This window comes from Nerophis lumbriciformis, linkage group LG08 (assembly GCF_033978685.3).
Source record: "Nerophis lumbriciformis linkage group LG08, RoL_Nlum_v2.1, whole genome shotgun sequence".
NCBI classification, from domain to species: Eukaryota; Metazoa; Chordata; class Actinopteri; order Syngnathiformes; family Syngnathidae; genus Nerophis; species Nerophis lumbriciformis.
Genome location: NC_084555.2, coordinates 48,643,978 through 48,665,551, shown reverse-complemented (window position 1 = coordinate 48,665,551; position 21,574 = coordinate 48,643,978). Strand labels below are relative to the sequence as shown.

The window sequence follows — 21,574 nt, the reverse complement described above, 5'->3', positions numbered from 1 at the left end:
TAGCACCATGTCCACTCTCATCTTACTGCTCCAGTGTATACCGGTACTGGTTTATTATAGCGGTTATAATGAATAAAAAACGGTACTATACTCTGTTTCAAAAGTACCGGTTCCCCATATATATATATTTATTTTTACTAACAGGCATGACGGCGCGTCGTTACGTGGTGACATTGCTGGTTTTAGGAGCAGAAGAGCATGTTGGGCGGCGCGCACACACACAGAGTACTTACAAGCAGACACAGTGTGGAGACAGAAAAGGGAGAATGGACGCATTTTGGTGTAAAAAGTAAAGATAAAGGTGACGTTATAACACTGAAACACCCTCAGGAAGAGGTGCTTTAAGACATCCTCGTCTCCATGGCGACGAATAAAGTGAGTTTCTTACAAGTAGCGTTATCACTGGAGGACGAGGAATAGCTAAACATGCTTCAGTACACACCGTAGGAGGATACAATTGCTCACCGCCGTCACAATGTAAACAAACGCCATGGGTGGATCTACACCTGACATCCACTGTAATGATATCAAGTACAGGCACGTATTTAGTCGATACTACTATGATTACATCGATATTTTTTGGCATCACAACATCTTTCGTTTTTAAAAAAAAATCATATTATGTTTATAAAGTCCCTAAACGATACCTAAATGTGTGGTATCATCTAAAACTAATGTAAAGTATCAAAGAAGAGAAGAATAAGTGAGTATTACATTTTAACAGAAGTGTAGATAGAACATGTTAAAACAGAAAATAAGCAGATATTAACAGTAAATGAACAAGTAGATTAATAATCAATTTTTACAGTGTGTCCCTCATAATATTGACAAATATAGGTAGATAAATGACACAATATGTTACTGCATACGTCAGCAGACTAATTATTTATAAAACACTAAATCACAATTAAATAACAATATATTCTGGAATAAGTGCCAGAAAAAACATGTACACGCAGTACTTGTAGAAGAAGTCATGAAGTATATGTACATGCAGTACTTGTAGAAGAAGTCATGATGTACATGTACACGCAGTACTTGTAAGTTTGTAAAAACAACATGAAGTTATCAGTTGTAAACACAAATGAACAGTATGTACACATTTTTTACATGAAGTTCAGAAAAAGCCAAAAAAAAAGTGTATGAGTTACTCTTACAAGTGTAAAAATAAGTTGACCAGACCTGAGTACAGTTTAGTAAGCCTTCTTTACTCATACTTGAACAGCATGAAGGTCAGCATGATCAGGTTCTTGCGAGTCTTTAAAGGACATAGAAGAAAAAACATTACCAGTGGTGTTGACAATATTTGAAGGTGACTCTCAGTCCTTCTGGTGTGTCCCGCCAGTGCCTTTCAGGGAGACACCTTCCTACACCAACCGTCGACGCGTGACGCCCGGCGCCTTGCCCTCGCCCCGCTCCCTGCTGCGCTCGGCCAGCGACAACAACCTGAACGGCGACAAGGACCACATCCAGCGTCATCAGGTCCACAGAGAGTCCCGGGGCCGCCAGGGTCACTCGCCGGTCCCCTCGCTGCGCAGTCTGCCGGCTCTTGGACAACAACATGGCAGCCTGGGAGAGGTAAAGACCAGCATGGACCTGTGACTGTACATGACAATACTACATTTTATTGATAAATACACACACATATACAAACCCCGTTTCCATATGAGTTGGGAAATTGTGTTAGATGTAAATATAAACGGAATACAATGATTTGCAAATCCTTTTCAACCCATATTCAATTGAATGCGCTACAAAGACAACATATTTGATGTTCAAACTCATAAACTTTATTTTTTATTTTTTGCAAATAATAATTAACTTAGAATTTCATGGCTGCAACACGTGCCAAAGTAGTTGGGAAAGGGCATGTTCACCACTGTGTTACATGGCCTTTCCTTTTAACAACACTCAGTAAACGTTTGGGAACTGAGGAGACACATTTTTGAAATGGAATTCTTTCCCATTCTTGCTTGATGTACAGCTTAAGTTGTTCAACAGTCCGGGGGTCTCCGTTGTGGTATTTCAGGCTTCATAATGCGCCACACATTTTCAATGGGAGACAGGTCTGGACTACAGGCAGGCCAGTCTAGTACCCGCACTCTTTTACTATGAAGCCACGTTGATGTAACACGTGGCTTGGTATCGTCTTGCTGAAATAAGCAGGGGCGTCCATGGTAACGTTGCTTGGATGGCAACATATGTTGCTCCAAAACCTGTATGTAACTTTCAGCATTAATGGTGCCTTCACAGATGTGTAAGTTACCCATGTCTTGGGCACTAATACACCCCCATACCATCACACATGCTGGCTTTTCAACTTTGCGCCTATAACAATCCGGATGGTTCTTTTCCTCTTTGGTCCGGAGGACACGACGTCCACAGTTTCCAAAAACAATTTGAAATGTGGACTCGTCAGACCACAGAACACTTTTCCACTTTGTATCGGTCCATCTTAGATGAGCTCAGCTCATTGCCCAGCGAAGCCGACGGCGTTTCTGGGTGTTGTTGATAAACGGTTATCGCCTTGCAAAAGAGAGTTTTAACTTGCACTTACAGATGTAGCGACCAACTGTAGTTACTGATAGTGGGTTTCTGAAGTGTTCCTGAGCCCATGTGGTGATATCCTTTACACACTGATGTCGCTTGTTGATGCAGTACAGCCTGAGGAATCTAAGGTCACGGGCTTAGCTGCTTACGTGCAGTGATTTCTCCAGATTCTCTAAACCCTTTGATGATATTACGGAGCGTAGATGGTGAAATCCCTAAATTCCTTGCAATAGCTGGTTGAGAAAGGTTTTTCTTAAACTGTTCAACAATTTGCTCACGCATTTGTTGACAAAGTGGTGACCCTCGCCCCGTCCTTGTTTGTGAACGACTGAGCATTTCATGGAATCTACTTTTATACCCAATCATGGCACCCACCTGTTCCCAATTTGCCAGTTCACCTGTGGAATGTTCCAAATAAGTGTTTGTTGAGCTATTCCTCAACTTTATCAGTATTTATTGCCACCTTTCCCAACTTCTTTGTCACGTGTTGCTGGCATCAAATTCTAAAGTTAATGATTATTTGCAAAAAAAAAAAATGTTTATCAGTTTGAACATCAAATATGTTGTCTTTGTAGCATATTCAACTGAATATGGGTTGAAAATGATTTGCAAATCATTGTATTCTGTTTATATTTACTTTTAACACAATTTTCCAACTCATATGGAAATGGGGTTTGTATATATGAATGTGTATATATGTATGTATATATGTATATATTAGAGATGCGCGGATAGGCAATTATTTCATCCGCAACCGCATGACAAAAGTCGTCAACCATCCGCATCCACCCGAATTAATATTTAATCAACACCGCACCCGCCCGCACCCGCCTGTTGTTATATATCTAATATAGACGATGCAAGGCATTAGTGAGGTTATAAAGCTTTTGTCTGTTAAAGAAAGGCGACTGATCCAATGCAGCAATCATCTGGGAGCCGCGCTGAGCGCACCTCCAAGCGCGTGGAGGTGCGATGTCCCTCGCACCCGGGCTCGCGCCCGAGGCTTCAGCGCGCACCGCGGCGCCCATCCTACTCGTCGCGGCCTAGCCCTAGCGGCTCTCGCTGCCGGAGACGGCCGGGTATGGGCCCGACGCTCCAGCGCCATCCATTTTCAGGGCTAGTTGATTCGACAGGTGGGTTGTTACACACTCCTTAGCGGGTTCCGACTTCCATGGCCACCGTCCTAGCTGCTGTCTATATCAACCAACACCTTTTCTGGGGTCTGATGAGCGTCGGCATCGGGCGCCTTAACCCGGCGTTCGGTTCATCCCGCAGCGCCAGTTCTGCTTGCCCCACCCCTTTCGTGAGCGCACTGCGCGCGGAGTGACCCCTGTTACGCGCACCCGGCAACGGGGGTGGCGGGCAGGTAAGCTGCGCGGGCGCAGCGCGCGGAGTGACCCCTGTTACGAGCCCCCGGCCACGGGGGTGGCGGGCAGGTAAGCTGCTTACCTGCTGTGCGTGACGCCGGCCGCGGCGAAGGCGGACGAGGCGGGGTGTCGGTGTGGTGGGCGCGGTGGTGACCCTGGACGTGCGTCGGGCCCTTCTCGCGGATCACCTCAGCTACGGCTCCCGGTGGGGCCCTCTCGGGGGAAGGGGCCTCGGTCCCGGACCCCGGCGAGGCGTCCCTTCTCCGCTCCGTAAAAGTGTCCATCTCTTTTTTTTTTTCTTCTTCTGTTGTGGCATATGCAGCAGGTGCCTGCTCGTTTTTCGTATGTGGGTAACAACATTTAACTATGTATATATATTTCCGAATTGGTTTAACTGCCACCCGCCTGAATCTATTTAAAATCTAATTTTTTTTTATTTCAACCGCCCGACCCGACCCGCGGATAAAATCTAATTTTTTTTTATTTCAACAGCCCGAATCGCGGATAATCCGCGGACTACGCGGTTGTGTCCGCAAACCGCGCATCTCTAGTATATATGTATGTGTATATATATATATATGTATATACATATATACACATACATATATACATATATATATATATATATATATATATATATATATATATATATATATATATATATATATATATATATATATATATATATGTATATACATATATACACATACATATATACATATATATATATATATATATATATATATATATATATATATATATATATATATATATATATATATATATATATATATATATATATATATGTATATATATATATATATATATATATATATATATATATATATATATATATATATATGTATATATGTATGTGTATATATCTACTGTATATATCTTTTTACACTTGCATCTTGCTAGGAGGACAGATGCCAAATGCTTCTTGTTTGTGACGTCTACTTCCTGTGTGCGCAGAGTCGCCATGCAGACTTCCCTGACAGCAGCCTGCAGAGCACCACCAGCTCCAGGTCCTCCCAGTCCCGTTCACCTTCCTTGCATCACTGGCAGGACCAGGACAGGCCCGTGCCCAGGAGGTCCCACAGCCACGGGCACGGTCCCCATGGAAGACTCAGGTCTGTGCTGGCCTTCTTCTCTCATCTCAATTACCACTCCATGGAAGCATACGATCAAAGGCTCCGCCCCTATGGTCCTAGTATGTAGCGGACAACATGAATGATGTAGCGGACAACATGAATGATGTAGCGGAGCACATAACAAATAGAAGAGACAGGCCACATGAATGATGACCACATCAAATAGGAGTCACAACCTGGCAGTGACACTTGGTGTGGTGTTGGACTTCTCCCACTTTTTGTGTGGCCATGAAGGCAGCAATGGCTAAGTGTTGGTACAGGTGAGGTGAAGTGTTGGTACAGGTGATGTGAGGTGAGGGATGTGACAAATGACAAATAGTTTGCTCAAGCCTGGTTTGTACGGCACAAAAAGACCAGTTGTTGTATACTTGACTCATGTTTGTGGTGTGGTTAAGGTGGAATATAAACAGTGTGGTGTGGTTATGGTGGAATATAAACAGTGTGGTGTGGTTATGGTGGAATATAAACAGTGTGGTGTGGTTATGGTGGAATATAAACAGTGTGGTGTGGTTATGGTGGAATATAAACAGTGTGGTGTGGTTATGGTGGAATATAAACAGTGTGGTGTGGTTATGGTGGAATACAAACAGTGTGGTGTGCAGAGGATATGCAAGCAGTGCACAATTAGAGGGAATGTTGGATATAGGCGTCAACTTCGTCAGCATTCAGTCAATGCTGACTAGTGGGCAGCCTAGGACGGAGTCGGCTCTTTATCAAGTCAGCTCCTGTCTTGGAGGGTACTGTTCCACCCCAGCATGGATGGTCCATGATCAGCACGCAAGATTATACTCCTGTTTTCAAATGGGAATTACATCCGTGTCAATTCCATTTCATGGCAACATGTTCCACTTGAGGTGACACAGCCACTCATCATCTGCGTCTTAGCTCATCCAATCAGGTCTTATTCCCCAGGTGTGTTATTCCCCAAGTGTGTTATTCCCCAAGTGTGGTTGTTGCAAAGTCAGTAGTGATGAAGACTCCATTGTTGTCTCCATAAAGCAAGTGTGGCCTGCACACATCAAGTCATTCGCCTCATCCTTCAAGTCCACAATTGTGTATCATGTGCCGGCCATGATAGATAGATAGATAGATAGATAGATAGATAGATAGATAGATGGATAGATAGATAGATAGATAGATAGATAGATAGATAGATAGTGTTGCGTTTTGGACCAGTTGTTCCTCCCAGGGAATTCAAGTCACAATTCGCTCCCAAGTTCTTTCCGACACTTAAAGCTGAGTTGAAAAACCACCAGAGACAGAATAGGTATTTTGTTGTATATTCTCAAAGCTTTGCCAATATACATTGATTGAGACCAGTCTAACCATAGAACATTCTATTGCGCCTCCCCAAATGGTCTGTCTTCCCGATCCCACCACCCTCTCTCTCGTCCCATCTCTGTAGACAAAACAAATCCTAGTCAAAACACATTCCAAAGAACTCAAGGGCAACACACACAGTATACTTGCTGACAGAGCATCAAGAGAAGGAATGGAAAACACGAGCTGTTTTCAAATATGACAAAGAAATGGAAAAAGTACAACTTAAATTCGGATATATGTAAATATCTGCCTCCGACAATTGATAGATAGATAGATAGATAGATAGATAGATAGATAGATAGATAGATAGATAGATAGATAGATAGATAGATAGATAGATAGATAGATAGATAGATGGATAGATAGATAGATAGATAGTGTTGCGTCAGACCAGCTCTTCCTCCCAGGGAATCTAAGTTACTGGTCAATCCCAAGTTCTTTCGATGACATGTATGCTGAGTAAGAAGGACCATCAAGACAGAATTGGAATATTATCAACTTTTACTGAAATTTCAGGAGATCAGCTTAATCGATACATTCATATCGGCTACTCTAGTTGATCTGACATTCAAACGGAAAAGCCAACTCCTTGCACACAAAGAAAGCCCCCATCGCTCCCCCTCGCAACACTGATAAGAAAAGAGTGGGGGTTGTATTTCACATTCCGATGGTTTAAGACACCAAATAGACCTCTGAACACAAGAGAAACTTGTAGAGTATACAAAGGAAAAGTACTAACTACTCTAAACATGGCTATGTAAAGAGAAATAACTCTTAAACATATATGCATTCTCCACAATAGATAGTTCTTTATTGATTCCTCCAGGAGAGTTCCCTCAGGAAAATTAAAACACTTGTGTCACACCTGTGTCACACCTGTGTCGCACTTGTGTTGCCCACCATGCATGGACAACTTCAATGAGTCCATTTCAATTCCTGTCTTTCGTCTGCCATTTGTGGTGTGAAAATAGATGCAGCGTGACTCAAATACACACACACACACACACACACACACACACACACACACACACACACACACACACACACACACACACACACACACACACACACGCACACACACACACACAGAGCACTTCTCCAACTGGAATGTGTTTCTGCACGGCACTGCAAAGATGGAGCTGATCACGACCACCTCGGTGCTCTCGTGCGCTCTGTTGTGTTTGTCTTTGTGCGTAAATGGTGTGTCCGCGTGCTCTTACACCCGCAAAGAGCTACTGAACATCAGATCAATCACCACTACAGACTTGTTGCCGGCTATTTTAGCGTCAGCTGCGGATTTGGTCCATTTTTTGGATCAAAATAGGGAAACCGCGCCGAAGAGGAAAGCGAGCGGGAGCCCTCATCCGTCTCCACAGACTAGGATTACGCACACCCTTACCTGGCATCTTTCTCCCCAACGTCCCCTCACTTCCCAACAAGATGGACGAGCTAGTGTTGCTGATGAGAAGAAACAAGGACTTTTCCTCATCTTGTGTTTTGTGCTTCACGGAGACGTGGCTTAGCGCGAGTGTTCTGGACGGCTTTCATCTTTTCCGCACGGACCGAGACCCCGGGGCAAAACAAGAGGCGGTGGAGTCTGCTTCTTCATCAACAACAGTTGGTGTACAGACGTGACGGTGATATCCCAACACTGCTCTCCTGCTCTGGAATATCTTTTCATTCACTGTAAGCCTTTTTACTCACCGCGTGAGATCGTTTCATTCATACTGGTGGCTGCCTACATACCGCCCAGTGCGGACGTGCATGACGCTCAGCGCACGCTTGCAGGCCAGATCTTACATGTGTAATTTCCGGACTCTCTTGTTATCGTGCTTGGTGACTTTAACAAGGGAAACTTGAGCCAGGAATTACCCAAGTATAGGCAGTGTATTAAATGCCCGACCAGAGAGGAGAACACTTTGGATCACTGTTACACCACAATAAGCAAGGCATACCAAGCAGTCCCGCACGCTGCTCTCGGACTATCAGATCACGTGATGGTGCACTTAATCCCTTCATACAGACAGAGACTGAAACTGGCTAAACCTGTTATGAAAACAATTAATAAGTACACCGCTGAGTCTGTGGGGGAGCTGCGCGCATGTTTAGAGACGACAGACTGGGAGGCAATTGGAGCGGCCACGGACAATCTGGACGAGTATACAGACACTGTGACCTTATACATACAGTTCAATGAGGCCCGCATCATTCCAACGCGCACCAGGGCTTGTTATAACAACGACAAGCCCTGGTTCACACCCAAGCTCCGACAGCTGCGCAAGGAGGAGGAGGCTGCTTGGAGGAGCGGGGACCAGAGTACCTACATAGAAGCAAAGTGCCACTTCAGCAGGGAAGTGGAGAAAGCTAAATCTGTGTACTCTGTCTACAGGAACAGTTCAGCTCCAATGACTCTGCAACCGTTTGGAGGGGGCTGAGGGCCCTTACGAACTATAAGCCCAAAGCCCCCCAGGCCGTGAACGACCAAACTCTCGCCCAGGGCCTCAATACACATTACTGTCATCATGAACGGCCATCATCTCTTCACAGCTTTGCTCCCCCTACCATCACACCACACCAACGCCAGCACTTCTTCAAAGGACTCCAAGGACATCAAAGGACTTAATCAAAGGACCCCACAGACCCCTCCCGCTCTGCCCTCTCCATCCGAGAGGACGATGTGCGGCGGAAGTTCTTGAAGCTGAACCGGATAGTGTCTCCCCCTCCACCCTGAGACACTGCGCGGATCAGCTTGCTCCTGTCTTCACGGACATTTTTAACACCTCTCTGGAGCCGTCCTGCTTCAAGACCTCCACCATCGTCCGTGTCTCCAAGAAACGACGGATCACAGGACTTAATGTCTACAGGCCGGTGGCGCTGACGTCTGTGGTCATGAAGTCTTTTGAGCGCTTGGTCCTGTCCCACCTCAAGGACACCACTGCCCCCCTCCTGGACCCACTGCAGTTCGCCTACAGAGCCAACAGGTCTGTGGATGATGCAATGAACCTGGCCCTCTACTTCATCCTGTAGCATCTGGACTCCCCAGGAACCTACGCCAGGATCCTATTTGTGGACGTCAGCTCTGCCTTAACACCATCCTCCCTGGACTGCTACGAGACAAGCTCTACCAGCTCAGCGTGCCCGACTCCCTCTGCAGATGGATTAATGACTTCCTGACAGACCGAAGACAGCAGGTGCGGCTGGGGAAGACTGTCTCGGACAGTCGTACCACGAACACTGGTACTCCTCAGGGCTGTGTACTTTCCCCCTGGCTCTTCTCCCTGTATACAAACTGCTGCACCTCCAGTCACCAGTCCACAAAGCTGCTCAAGTTTGCGGATGACACCACCCTCATCGGGCTCATCTTGGATGGCGATGAGTCCGCCTACAGGAGAGAGGTGGACCGGCTGGCGTCCTAGTGCAGCCTCAACAACCTGGAGTTGGACGCCCAGAAGACAGTGGAGATGATCATGGACTTCAGGAAAGTCACAGCCCCAACATCCCCCTTCTTCCTGATGGACTCTACCAATCCCGTCTCCATCGTGGACTCCTTCCGTTTCCTGGGCACCACCATCACCCAGGACCTCAAGTGGGAGCCGACCATCAGCTCCCTCATCAAGAAGACCCAGCAGAGCATGTACTTCCTTCCGAGATGCTGGTGCAGTTCTACTCGGCCATCATCGAGTCCATCCTCACCTCCTCCATCACTGTGTGGTTCCCCGGCGCCACAGTCCGGGACAAGCATCGACTGCAGCGCATGGTACGTGCTGCTGAGAAGGTGATTGGCTGCAGGTTCCCATCCCTCCAGGACCTGTTCTCCTCCAGGACCAGGAGGCATGTGGGTCGGATCACAGCTGATACAGAAAGATACAATGTAATCATCACATATTTCCGGTTGTTTCATCACAGCACGTCCAAAAAGGAGTAGGAAAAAGATGAGTTTATTCAATCCTACCCCTTTTCATACCATAGCAATTTTATCCCATTTCCTTATTCTCTGTAACAGAACAGTGAATAGATAAATAATATACCATAGTAAGTAAACAAAAATAAATACATAAACAATCTTTATCTAAAAAAAAAATAAAAGTAAAGGGTTGAAGATGTTCATCATAATGTGTACTTTGTGAACACTTGTAGTTTGAACAGTCTCTTAAAGTCAATCATATTGCTGCTTTGTTGGATTTATTTGCTTAATCCATTCCATAATGTAATTCCACATACTGATATGCTAAAGGTTTTAAGTGTTGTACATTCATACAAATGTTTTAAATGACATTAGGTTATTGTCAGGTTTAAAACACTGATGACATCTAATAATCAGACAAGAAGCAAGGAATCATGCAGAGACAGAGTTCAATTTAGCTCGAGGAGACACGTGTTTTGGGCTGTATTCTAGTTACAGATCCAAACTACGTTCTAAAAGTCAAGCCCGCGCGCCTCCTCTATTTATTTGGAAGGGCCCTATTACATCACTGAAGCTGTCGCTGAGGGAAGGGGGTAATCTCGACAACTACAGTTAGACACATACTTGCCAACCCTCCCGGATTTTCCGGGAGACTCCCGAAATTCAGCGCCTCTCCCGAAAACCTCCCGGGACAAATGTTCTCCCGAAAATCTCCCGAAATTCAGGCGGAGCTGGAGGCCACGCCCCCTCCAGCTCCATGCGGACCTGAGTGACGTGTTGACAGCCTGTTCACACGTCCGCTTTCCCACAATATAAACAGCTAATGATGGAGGGCGAGTTCTTGGTTTCTTATGTGGGTTTATTGTTAGGCAGTTTCATTAACGTCCTCCCAGCGTGGCAACAACACACAACAACAGCAGTCAAGTTTTCGTCTACTGTAAAGCAGTTCGTCTGCCGTAAACAGCAATGTTGTGACACTTTTAAACAGGACAATACTGCCATCTACTGTACATGCATATGTGACCCACCCATAATGTGTCCCATTTTTGTGTTGATTTATTTATTTTATTTTGTGGTTTGAATTCGTTTTTGGAGCTGTCATTACACATTTATCAGTATTCACATTGGTCAGTAGGGAGCAGTAGGGTGTTTCTTCCCAACTGAATGCTATTACCTGCAGACCGGAAGTGTCTTGTCATTCTGTGTGCTTTTTCCTCCTGTATAACAGGTTAGTTTTGGTGAATCAACTCACTGAATAATATCCATGTGATCTTTATAAGTTTAAGTACACATTCTGATGTTGGAGCCTAACTCTAAAGTGTTTGTGAGTTGTAGTTTGTATTTGTGGATGAATCCAGTGCACAGCTGCAGTAATCAATACAAAAAGGCGACGTGAGTGCGCAATGTTTATATAGGAACTTCTGATTCTAATTCAGACTCCCAAATTAGAGCTCCCGTTTTCTTATTGATTTTATAATGTATATTTGTATAATGTGTGTGTTCTGAAATAGTGACAGAGAATAGAACAAGGATGGACAATGCAACCCTTAACTCAACAATGAGTAGATGAGTGTTATGTGTGTGTATATGTGTAAATAAATGAACACTAAAATTCAAGTATTTCTTTTATTTATATATATATATATATATATATATATATATATATATATATATATGTAATAAAAAAAAAAAATATATATATATAGCTAGAATTCACTGAAAGTCAAGTATTTCTTATATATATCTTAACCACGCCCCCAACCACGCCCCCCGCCCGACCACGCCCCACCCCCCACCTCCCGAAATCGGAGGTCTCAAGGTTGGCAAGTATGGTTAGACACAATATATGATTATTGAATAAATAAAAATGAGTTGACGCAGGTCATATCGCCTTGTCTCTGCTCTGTCTGCGTCACGGCGGTGTTCGGCCTTGGCAGCCAGCAGGCCGAGTCTGGACACAACACTGATAAAGTCGGCTGGCAATATTTTGAACTGCCAGCTTTGTACCGATACAAAAATACCACTTCAGCACAATTGACAATAATTTATAACAATGGCCCTTAAGCATAAAATTAGTGTGATAATATATACATAATTATTCTAACAGTTATATTTCTCTTCTTTTGTTGAGAAGAATTGTTGAACGTTCTTGGCTAGCAGGTTATAGTTTGCATCATTTTAGATGTTTGCAAATGCACCAAATCATTGAATTTCAATATTTGTGATTTAATAAATAAAGGGTTTGTATGTTCTCTATAGCCAACATGATGCATTATTATAACTGATCTTTTTTGTAACACAGTTAATGAATACGTGTACTTTAGTCATTATTTCCCATATTTCTACAACATAAGTTAGATATGCAACACTAGTGAGCAGTAGAGAATAGGGATGTCCCGATCCGATATTTGGATCGGATCGGCCGCCGATATTTGCCAAAAAATGCGTATCGGCTAGGCATGGGAAAATGCCGATCCAGATCCAGTTCAAAAAAAAAACTCCGGTCCGTGTTTTCCAACGCACTGATTTAAATAATACATTCCACTTTTCTGCTGCTCCCTAATTTTTGTTCCGCATTTTCCAGCACACCTTCAACACATCCACAGGTCTGTGGATTCTCACGCAGTTGCTTTTAGCTGCTGGCATTACACGACAGGCTCTTCTCACTCTTTTTTGTGTCTCCCTCTCACAGACAGCAAGTGCACCTTCTTGCACACGTCACATACTGTCACGCCATACGTCACATACTGTCACGTCATACGTCAAATACGTATACGCCCTCTCCCAGCAGAAAGGTAGCAGCATGGCTAACGTTAGCTGTGATGCTAGCGCAGCCGTGTGACCAACGTTCCCTCTCAGGTGCGCGCCTGTGCAATTGCGTCCTCTGCGCATATCAATTATATGCCACGCACAAAATCAAATAAAAAAATAAGCGCATAACAATTTTCGACACACGGACACGCCAGAGAAAACAGTTTTCGTCATCATTGTTCAAATATTGTGACGTCTGTCGAGACGCTTATCTCCATTCGGAGCCACACGTCCACACCATCAAAATGCCGAGGCAAAAATTTCCAGATCAACACCGTATGAAAAAATTAGTGATTTTTTTAGTTGTGATTTCCTTCTCTGCATGGAAGTTTAAAAGTAGCATATATGAATGCAGTATGAAGAAGAATGTTTTAATGTAGACATGCAAGCCTTGAAAGAACATTTTGAAAATCAAGACTACATTTCCTGCAAATGGGTGCATTTCTACCCTATATTTTAACTTTAGATTTATTCTCATATCAAACTCTTTTGGCTGTCTTTTTGACACTTACATCCGGCGCCCCCCTCCACACCCTGGATTATAAATAATGTAAATAATTCAATGTGATTATCTTGTGTGATGACTGTATTATGATGATAGTATATATCTGATAGTATATATCTGTATCATGAATCAATTTAAGTGGACCCCGACTTAAACAAGTTGAAAAACTTATTGGGGTGTTACCATTTAGTGGTCAATTGTATGGAATATGTACTTCACTGTGCAACCTACTAATAAAAGTTTCAATCAATCAATCAAAACACATAGAATCATCATAATGCTGTGATTATATGCATCAAGTGTTCATTCAAGGCTAAGGCAAAATATCGAGATATATATCGTGTATCGCAATATGGCCTTAAAATATCGCAATATTAAAAAAAAAAAAGGCCATATCGCCCAGCCCTAGTTCAATGATGACATTTCTGTTTGTCATGTATAATTTTGTCTATTTTGTGTTTATCCTTGAATAAACAGGTCAGTTTCTTGTTACCAACCATTGTGTATTATTCAAACTCCCCTAATTCAGCTGGCTCGTTGTTATCAAGAGTACTAAAACCCTTTTCAACATGATTCTGACAACTAAGTAGGCTAAATAACTTTAAACTTTAATACATGCTCGGTTAGGCCAGTATTGGTCAGTATCGGTATCGGATCGGAAGTGCAAAAACAATATCGGTATCGGATCGGAAGTGCAAAAACCTGGATCGGGACATGCCTAGTAGAGAATATGAAGTGATTTTTGGTCTAGAACCTGTTTTGATTTATTCATTATTGACGTGTTTCTTGCTACTTTATGTTGTATATTTTTACATGAGGTCTCCAGTTCATTTTATCATCTATTATTACACCCAAAAATGTGTTTTCTTTTACCCTTTCAATGTCTACTCCGTCTATTTGTATTTGTGTTTGACTTTCCTTTCTACTGTCAACAAATATCATTATTTTTGTCTTTTTGCCAAACCATCTTTTTAATTTGTTCATTTCTTCTCTTATTATTTGTATGATCTTCTGTGTGTTGTCTCCTGAACAAAACACAGTTGTATCATCTGCAAATAATATACGAACTTTAAGTCCTTTGTAACTGTACAAACGTTTGTATAAAGATTGAACAATTTTGGTCCAAGTATTGATCCCTGAGGTACACCACTAGATATTGTAGTCTCTGTGAAAGTATGTTTGCCTATCTTCACGTATTGCTTCCTGTTGGTTAAATAGCTTCTGACCCAGTTCTAGACCGACCCTCTGATTGCATACCCTTCTAGTTCATTAGGATATCATGATTAATTGTGTCAAATACTTTTGTTAAATCCATTAACTCTGCAGCAGCACATTTTTAACATCTATTGCGTTGGTGATCTCTTCCGTTATTTCCATGAATGCCATTGATGTTGAGATATTGGCTCCGTATCCGTATTGGTATTGGTATTTGTCTAATCTGTTGTTCAATAATTTTAGAAAACTGTGGAAGTAGAGAAACAGGTCTCTAGTTTGTAAACTGGTGTTTGTCTTCAGTCTCATAAATTAGTATATTTTATAAAATAGTAGTACTATTTTAATTTTATCTGGGAATGTTTGAAATGATGACGTAGGAGTCGCTTCCTAGCGGTTCCCCTGCTACACAGTTTTAATGTTCCTCAATAAGCTCATCAATAATCTTTTCAGATATACAGGACTTTTCAGTCTCTCCAAGTCCTCTCAGTCCTCCCTTTTCCTGTTCCCGGCCGTTACTGTTAAAGACAACTCGTACCACCTGATTAGACAACTCGTACCACCTGGGAAATCTAATCAACTGTCCTCAGCACCTTGGACAGGGGCGGTGACCTGCACTCCCGCAGGCACCGCTGGCCACGCCTCCCTCCACAGATAGGTTGCTGATATATGATATCTTTCAAGTCTGGTTCCACCCCTGGTAAACGGTGTATTACCTCAAAGGCGGCTTCTTGTCGTGCTCATGGTTGCTCAGCGGCAAAGTGGAGCCGTTGGTGTTGTTCGCTTCTGCGGCTCTATGGTGTGTTTTTTTTTTTTTGTTTCTTTTGTTTTGTTGTTGTTTTTTCCCGCGTAATTATGCATCGGCCAGGGCTGTGTCCGCCTTTCCTGTTGATCAATTGTGTGGTCAGAAGCATTTATTCCAACGCTTTCGTTTTTGTTGTTTAGTTTTGGGTTGCTAAGCAATGACTTTCAGCTAGCTTCTAGCTAGTTAGCCCCTGGCTTTCCGGCACCTTTGGTTAGCTTATTTTAGCGAATCTTAACAAGCTGTCTTGTTGCCGTGATCACAATCAGTAGTCAAAAATGACAGTTTTTGGGTCAAAAACTGTAGTGTCGGGAGCGCAGCTCTTCTAGATACGTCCTCCCTCGGAAACAGCCACAAATTAGCCGTGCTGTTTTTTTGGTTAGGAAAGCGTAGGAAAAAAGGCTTGAAAATCCGGTATTGTTTTTCTTTAGTCTCTCTGCTCATGCCAAATGAAACTTTAATCCAGATTAAAAATTAATTATATTTAATTGTGATGAATTAATTATGTAATTAATCTGATTATAAGAATGAGTCACAAATAAATCATGATGATTGATTTGCTGGTGTTACCGTTCATATGCCAAACATGCAAACTGGTATGGGTAAGACACTAAGACGTGTGAGGAGTGGGCACGGCGCTTGCAACACAGGGCTCCGTTGTAGCGAGGAAGGGGATGTATGAAGACTAGGTGGAGCTCTACACCCCAGAAAGAGGAGGCAGTCTGAATGAAGACTAGGTGGATCTGCCACCGCTCTACACCCCAGAGAGAGAGGAGGCAGTCTGAATGAAGACTAGGTGGATTTGCCACTGCTCTACACCCCAGAGAGAGAGGAGGTAGTCTGAATGAAGACTAGGTGGATCTGCCACCGCTCTACACCCCAGAGAGAGAGGAGGCAGTCTGAATGAAGACTAGGTGGATCTGCCACCTCTCTGCACCACAGAGAGAGGGGAGGCAGTCTGAATGAAGACTGGGTGGATCTGCCACTGCTCTACTCCCTGGAGAGAGGAGGCAGTGTGAATGAAGACTGGTTGGATCTGCCACCGCTCTACACCCCAGAGAGAGAGGAGGCAGTCTGAATGAAGACTGGGTAGATTTGCCACCGCTCTACACCCCAGAGAGAGAGGAGGCAGTCTGAATGAAGACTAGGTGGATCTGCCACTGCTCTACACCCCAGAGAGAGAGGAGGTAGTCTGAATGAAGACTAGGTGGATCTGCCACCGCTCTACACCCCAGAGAGAGAGGAGGCAGTCTGAATGAAGACTAGGTGGATCTGCCACCTCTCTGCACCACAGAGAGAGGGGAGGCAGTCTGAATGAAGACTGGGTGGATCTGCCACTGCTCTACTCCCTGGAGAGAGGAGGCAGTGTGAATGAAGACTGGTTGGATCTGCCACCGCTCTACACCCCAGAGAGAGAGGAGGCAGTCTGAATGAAGACTGGGTAGATTTGCCACCGCTCTACAGCCCAGAGAGAGAGGAGGCAGTCTGAATGAAGACTAGGTGGATCTGCCACTGCTCTACACCCCAGAGAGAGAAGGCAGTCTGAATGAAGACTCGGTGGATCTGCCACCGCTCTACACCCCAGAGAGAGAGGAGGCAGTCTGAATGAAGACTAGGTGGATCTGCCACTGCTCTACGCCCCAGAGAGAGAGAAGTCGTGGCGAAGTTGGTAGAGTGGCCGTGCCAGCAATCGGAGTGTTGCTGGTTACTGGGGTTCAATCCCCACCTTCTACCATCCTAGTCACGTCCGTTGTGTCCTTGGGCAAGACACTTCACCCCTTGCTCCTGATGGCTGCTGGTTAGCGCCTTGCATGGCAGCTCCAGCCATCAGTGTGTGAATGTGTGTGTGAATGGGTGAATGTGGAAATACTGTCAAAGCGCTTTGAGTACCTTGAAGGTAGAAAAGTGCTATACAAGTATAACCCATTTATCATTTATTTAAGGCAGTCTGAATGAAGACTAGGTGGATCTGCCACTGCTCTACACCCCAGAGAGAGAGGAGGCAGTCTGAATGAAGACTCGGTGGATCTGCCACCTCTCTGCACCACAGAGAGAGGGGAGGCAGTCTGAATGATCTGCCACTGCTCTACTCCCTAGAGAGACGAGGCAGTCTGAATGAAGACTGGGTGGATCTGCCACCACTCTACACCCTAGAGAGAGGAGGCAGTCTGAATGAAGACTAGGTGGATCTGCCACTGCTCTACTCCCTAGAGAGAGGAGGCAGTGTGAATGAAGACTGGGTGGATCTGCCACCGCTCTACACCCCAGAGAGACGAGGCAGTCTGAATGAAGACTGGGTGGATCTGCCACCGCTCTACACCCCAGAGAGACGAGGCAGTCTGAATGAAGACTGGGTGGATCTGCCACCGCTCTACACCCTAGAGAGAGGAGGCAGTCTGAGTGAAGACTAGGTGGATCTGCCACTGCTCTACTCCCTGGAGAGAGAAGGCAGTCTGAATGAAGACTAGGTGGATCTGCCACTGCTCTACACCCCAGAGAGACGAGGCAGTCTGAATGAAGACTGGGTGGATCTGCCACTGCTCTACACCCCAGAGAGAGAGGAGGCAGTCTGAAGGGTGGCTGCCATGGGTGCCAGTCAAGGAGGTGGTTGGAAAAAGAGGGGAGGAGCCACAGTTCAACCAAATAGGCAGAAGCTTTTGCTCTCCCCTCCCCCCATCATCTACCCTACAGCACACACACACACACACACACACACACACACACACACAAAATTATAATATTTACACACACTCCCAGTTTTCAATGGCACGTGTAGACTCGCAGAAGGAGACGGTGGTGCACTGGGACCACACGTGAGCCATGTGCTGGCGGCGGCGGCCGTGATAACGGCGGCGTTAGCGAGAGCGCGGGGTGCTCGGTGTGTGCGTGCGCAGAGCTCGCATGCACGTAGACGGCGTGCAGGGTGTGTGCAAGCTGTCGAGGGGAGGGGAGCAACATAAGAGCAGCAGTGGTAGCAGCGCTAGCATCACGGCCACAGCGTGTGTGAGGCGCATGTCCGCCAGCGCGTCCGTGTGTGTGTGTGTGTGTGTGTGTGTGTGTGTGTGTGTGTGTGTGTGAGGGCTGCTGGCAAGGAAGGCAAGTGTGTGTGTGTGTGTGTGTGTGTGTGTGTGTGTGTGTGTGTGTGTGTGTGTGTGTGTGTGTGTGTGTGTGTGTGTGTGTGAGGGCTGCTGGCAAGGAAGGCAAGGGGGCGACAGGAGCAGGAAACACGGCGGGACTCCCAAGGAGAAGGAGTCGGGGAGCTCAAAGTGCATCCTCGCCGCCCCCTCGGCCGGAGTCGGGATCTGTAGTCCCACCTGGAGACCTGCAGGATATCTGTCTCTCCTTCACGAGTCAGGATGACTGGGAGGGGATTCCAGATGGATCTATGGACGGGAAGGAGACTGCCTCCAACCATCTTTGTTTTGCTTAGGATGCTCGGGAGAGGGTAGGAAGAGCAGAGACCAGAAGGAAGGACATAGGGCGGGCTACCGTACCATGGCTCCTATGGAGGACTAACTCTTGTTATTTGGACGCAAGTTGGACCTTTTTATGAATCTCTCCCGGTCTTTAAAAACCAGGGGCTGGCAACCACCATGTCTGTGACCACGGGCTTCAGCTACCAGCTCCCCGGGATCACCACGGTAACCTATGTGTTTGTTTACAGCCCCGGGTCCGTGCAGCGGGACCCCAGCCCGCCTCATCACACCCCGCCGGCGCTGACGGGCACACGCGGGCCCAAGCGGAAACTCTACAGTGCCGTCCCGGGTCGCACCTTCATCGTCGTCAAGCCTTACACCCCGCAGGGGGAGGGGGAGATCCAGCTCAATCGCGGAGAGAGGGTCAAAGGTAGGGAGGTCCTCGTCTGCCCCGTGTGTGCATTTAAGTGTGTGTGTGTGTGTCCATTAGTACACCTGACAACTTCCCAGCAGGCAACCTTGACTAAACGTCCTACTTTGAAACAACCTGGCAAAGTAGTTGTATTTGTAATGGACACAACGTTGTTGGTTAGGAAATGACCACATTTCAATGTCAAATCAACGCCACAACATGACATTGAATAAAAATGTTGTCAAGAAGCATGTTGTTCCAACGTTGTATTTGTGATGTACAAACCCTGTTTCCATATGAGTTGGGAAATTGTGTTAGATGTAAATATAAACGGAATACATCCATCCATCCATCCATCTTCTTCCGCTTATCCGAGGTCGGGTCGCGGGGGCAGCAGCCTAAGCAGGGAAGCCCAGACTTCCCTCTCCCCAGCCACTTCGTCCAGCTCTTCCTGTGGGACCCCGAGGCGTTCCCAGGCCAGCCGGGAGACATAGTCTTCCCAACGTGTCCTGGGTCTTCCCCGCGGCCTACTACCGGTCGGACGTGCCCTAAACACCTCCCTAGGGAGGCGTTCGGGTGGCATCCTGACCAGATGCCTGAACCACCTCATCTGGCTCCTCTCCATGTGGAGGAGCAGTGGCTTTACTTTGAGTTCCTCCCGGATGGCAGAGCTTCTCACCCTATCTCTAAGGGAGAGCCCCGCCAGCCGGCGGAGGAAACTCATTTCGGCTGCTTGTACCCGTGATCTTGTTCTTTCGGTCATAACCCAAAGCTTATGACCATAGGTGAGGATGGGAACGTAGATCGACCGGTAAATTGAGTGCTTTGACTTCCGGCTCAGCTCCTTCTTCACCACAACGGATCGATACAGCGTCCGCATTACTGAAGACGCCGCACCGATCCGCCTGTCGATCTCACGATCCACTCTTCCCTCACTCGTGAACAAGACTCCGAGGTACTTGAACTCCTCCACTTGGGGCAAGATCTCCTCCCCAACCCGGAGATGGCACTCCACCCTTTTCCGGGCGAGAACCATGGACTCGGACTTGGAGGTGCTGATTCTCATCCCAATCGCTTCACACTCAGCTGCGAACCGATCCAGTGAGAGCTGAAGATCCTGGCCAGATGAAGGCATCAGGACCACATCATCTGCAAAAAGCAGAGACCTAATCCTGCAGCCACCAAACCAGATCCCCTCAACGCCTTGACTGCGCCTAGAAATTCTGTCCATAAAAGTTATGAACAGAATCGGTGACAAAGGGCAGCCTTGGCGGAGTCCAACCCTCACTGGAAACGTGTCCGACTTACTGCCGGCAATGCGGACCAAGCTCTGACACTGATCATACAGGGAGCGGACTGCCACAATCAATGATTTGCAAATCATTTTCAACCCATATTCAGTTGAATATGCTACAAAGACAACATATTTGATGTTCAAACTGATAAACATTGGGTTTTTTTTGCAAATAATCATTATTAACTTTAGAATTTGATGCCAGCAACACGTGACAAAGAAGTTGGGAAAGGTGGCAATAAATACTGATAAAGTTGAGGAATGCTCATCAAACACTTATTTGGAACATCCCACAGGTGTGCAGGCTAATTGGGAACAGGTGGGTGCCGTGATTGGGTATAAAAACAGCTTCCCAAAAAATGCTCAGTCTTTCACAAGAAAGGATGGGGCGAGGTACACCCCTTTGTCCACAATTGCGTGAGCAAATAGTCAAACAGTTTAAGAACAACGTTTCTCAAAGTGCAATTGCAAGAAATTTAGGGATTTCAACATCTACGGTCCATAATATCATCAAAAGGTTCAGAGAATCTGGAGAAATCACTCCACGTAAGCGGCATGGCCGGAAACCAACATTGAATGACCGTGACTTTCGATCCCTCAGACGGCACTGTATCAAAAACCGACATCAATCTCTAAAGGATATCACCACATGGGCTCAGGAACACTTCAGAAAACCACTGTCACTAAATACAGTTGGTCGCTACATCTGTAAGTGCAAGTTAAAGCTCTACTATGCAAAGCGAAAGCCATTTATCAACAACATCCAGAAACGCCACCGGCTTCTCTGGGCCCGAGATCATCTAAGATGGACTCATGCAAAGTGG

At 45.5% G+C, this 21,574-nt stretch overlaps 1 protein-coding gene across 1 annotated transcript in view; it reads left to right on the top strand.

The window, feature by feature from the left end:
- shank3a (SH3 and multiple ankyrin repeat domains 3a) overlaps positions 1 to 21,574 on the top strand; it is a 336,974-nt gene that overhangs the window by 179,521 nt on the left and 135,879 nt on the right. The window contains 3 exon segments of the mRNA XM_072913723.1: positions 1,346 to 1,578; positions 4,893 to 5,050; positions 19,293 to 19,474. Of these exon segments, the coding sequence (XP_072769824.1) occupies positions 1,346 to 1,578; positions 4,893 to 5,050; positions 19,293 to 19,474 (573 nt within the window).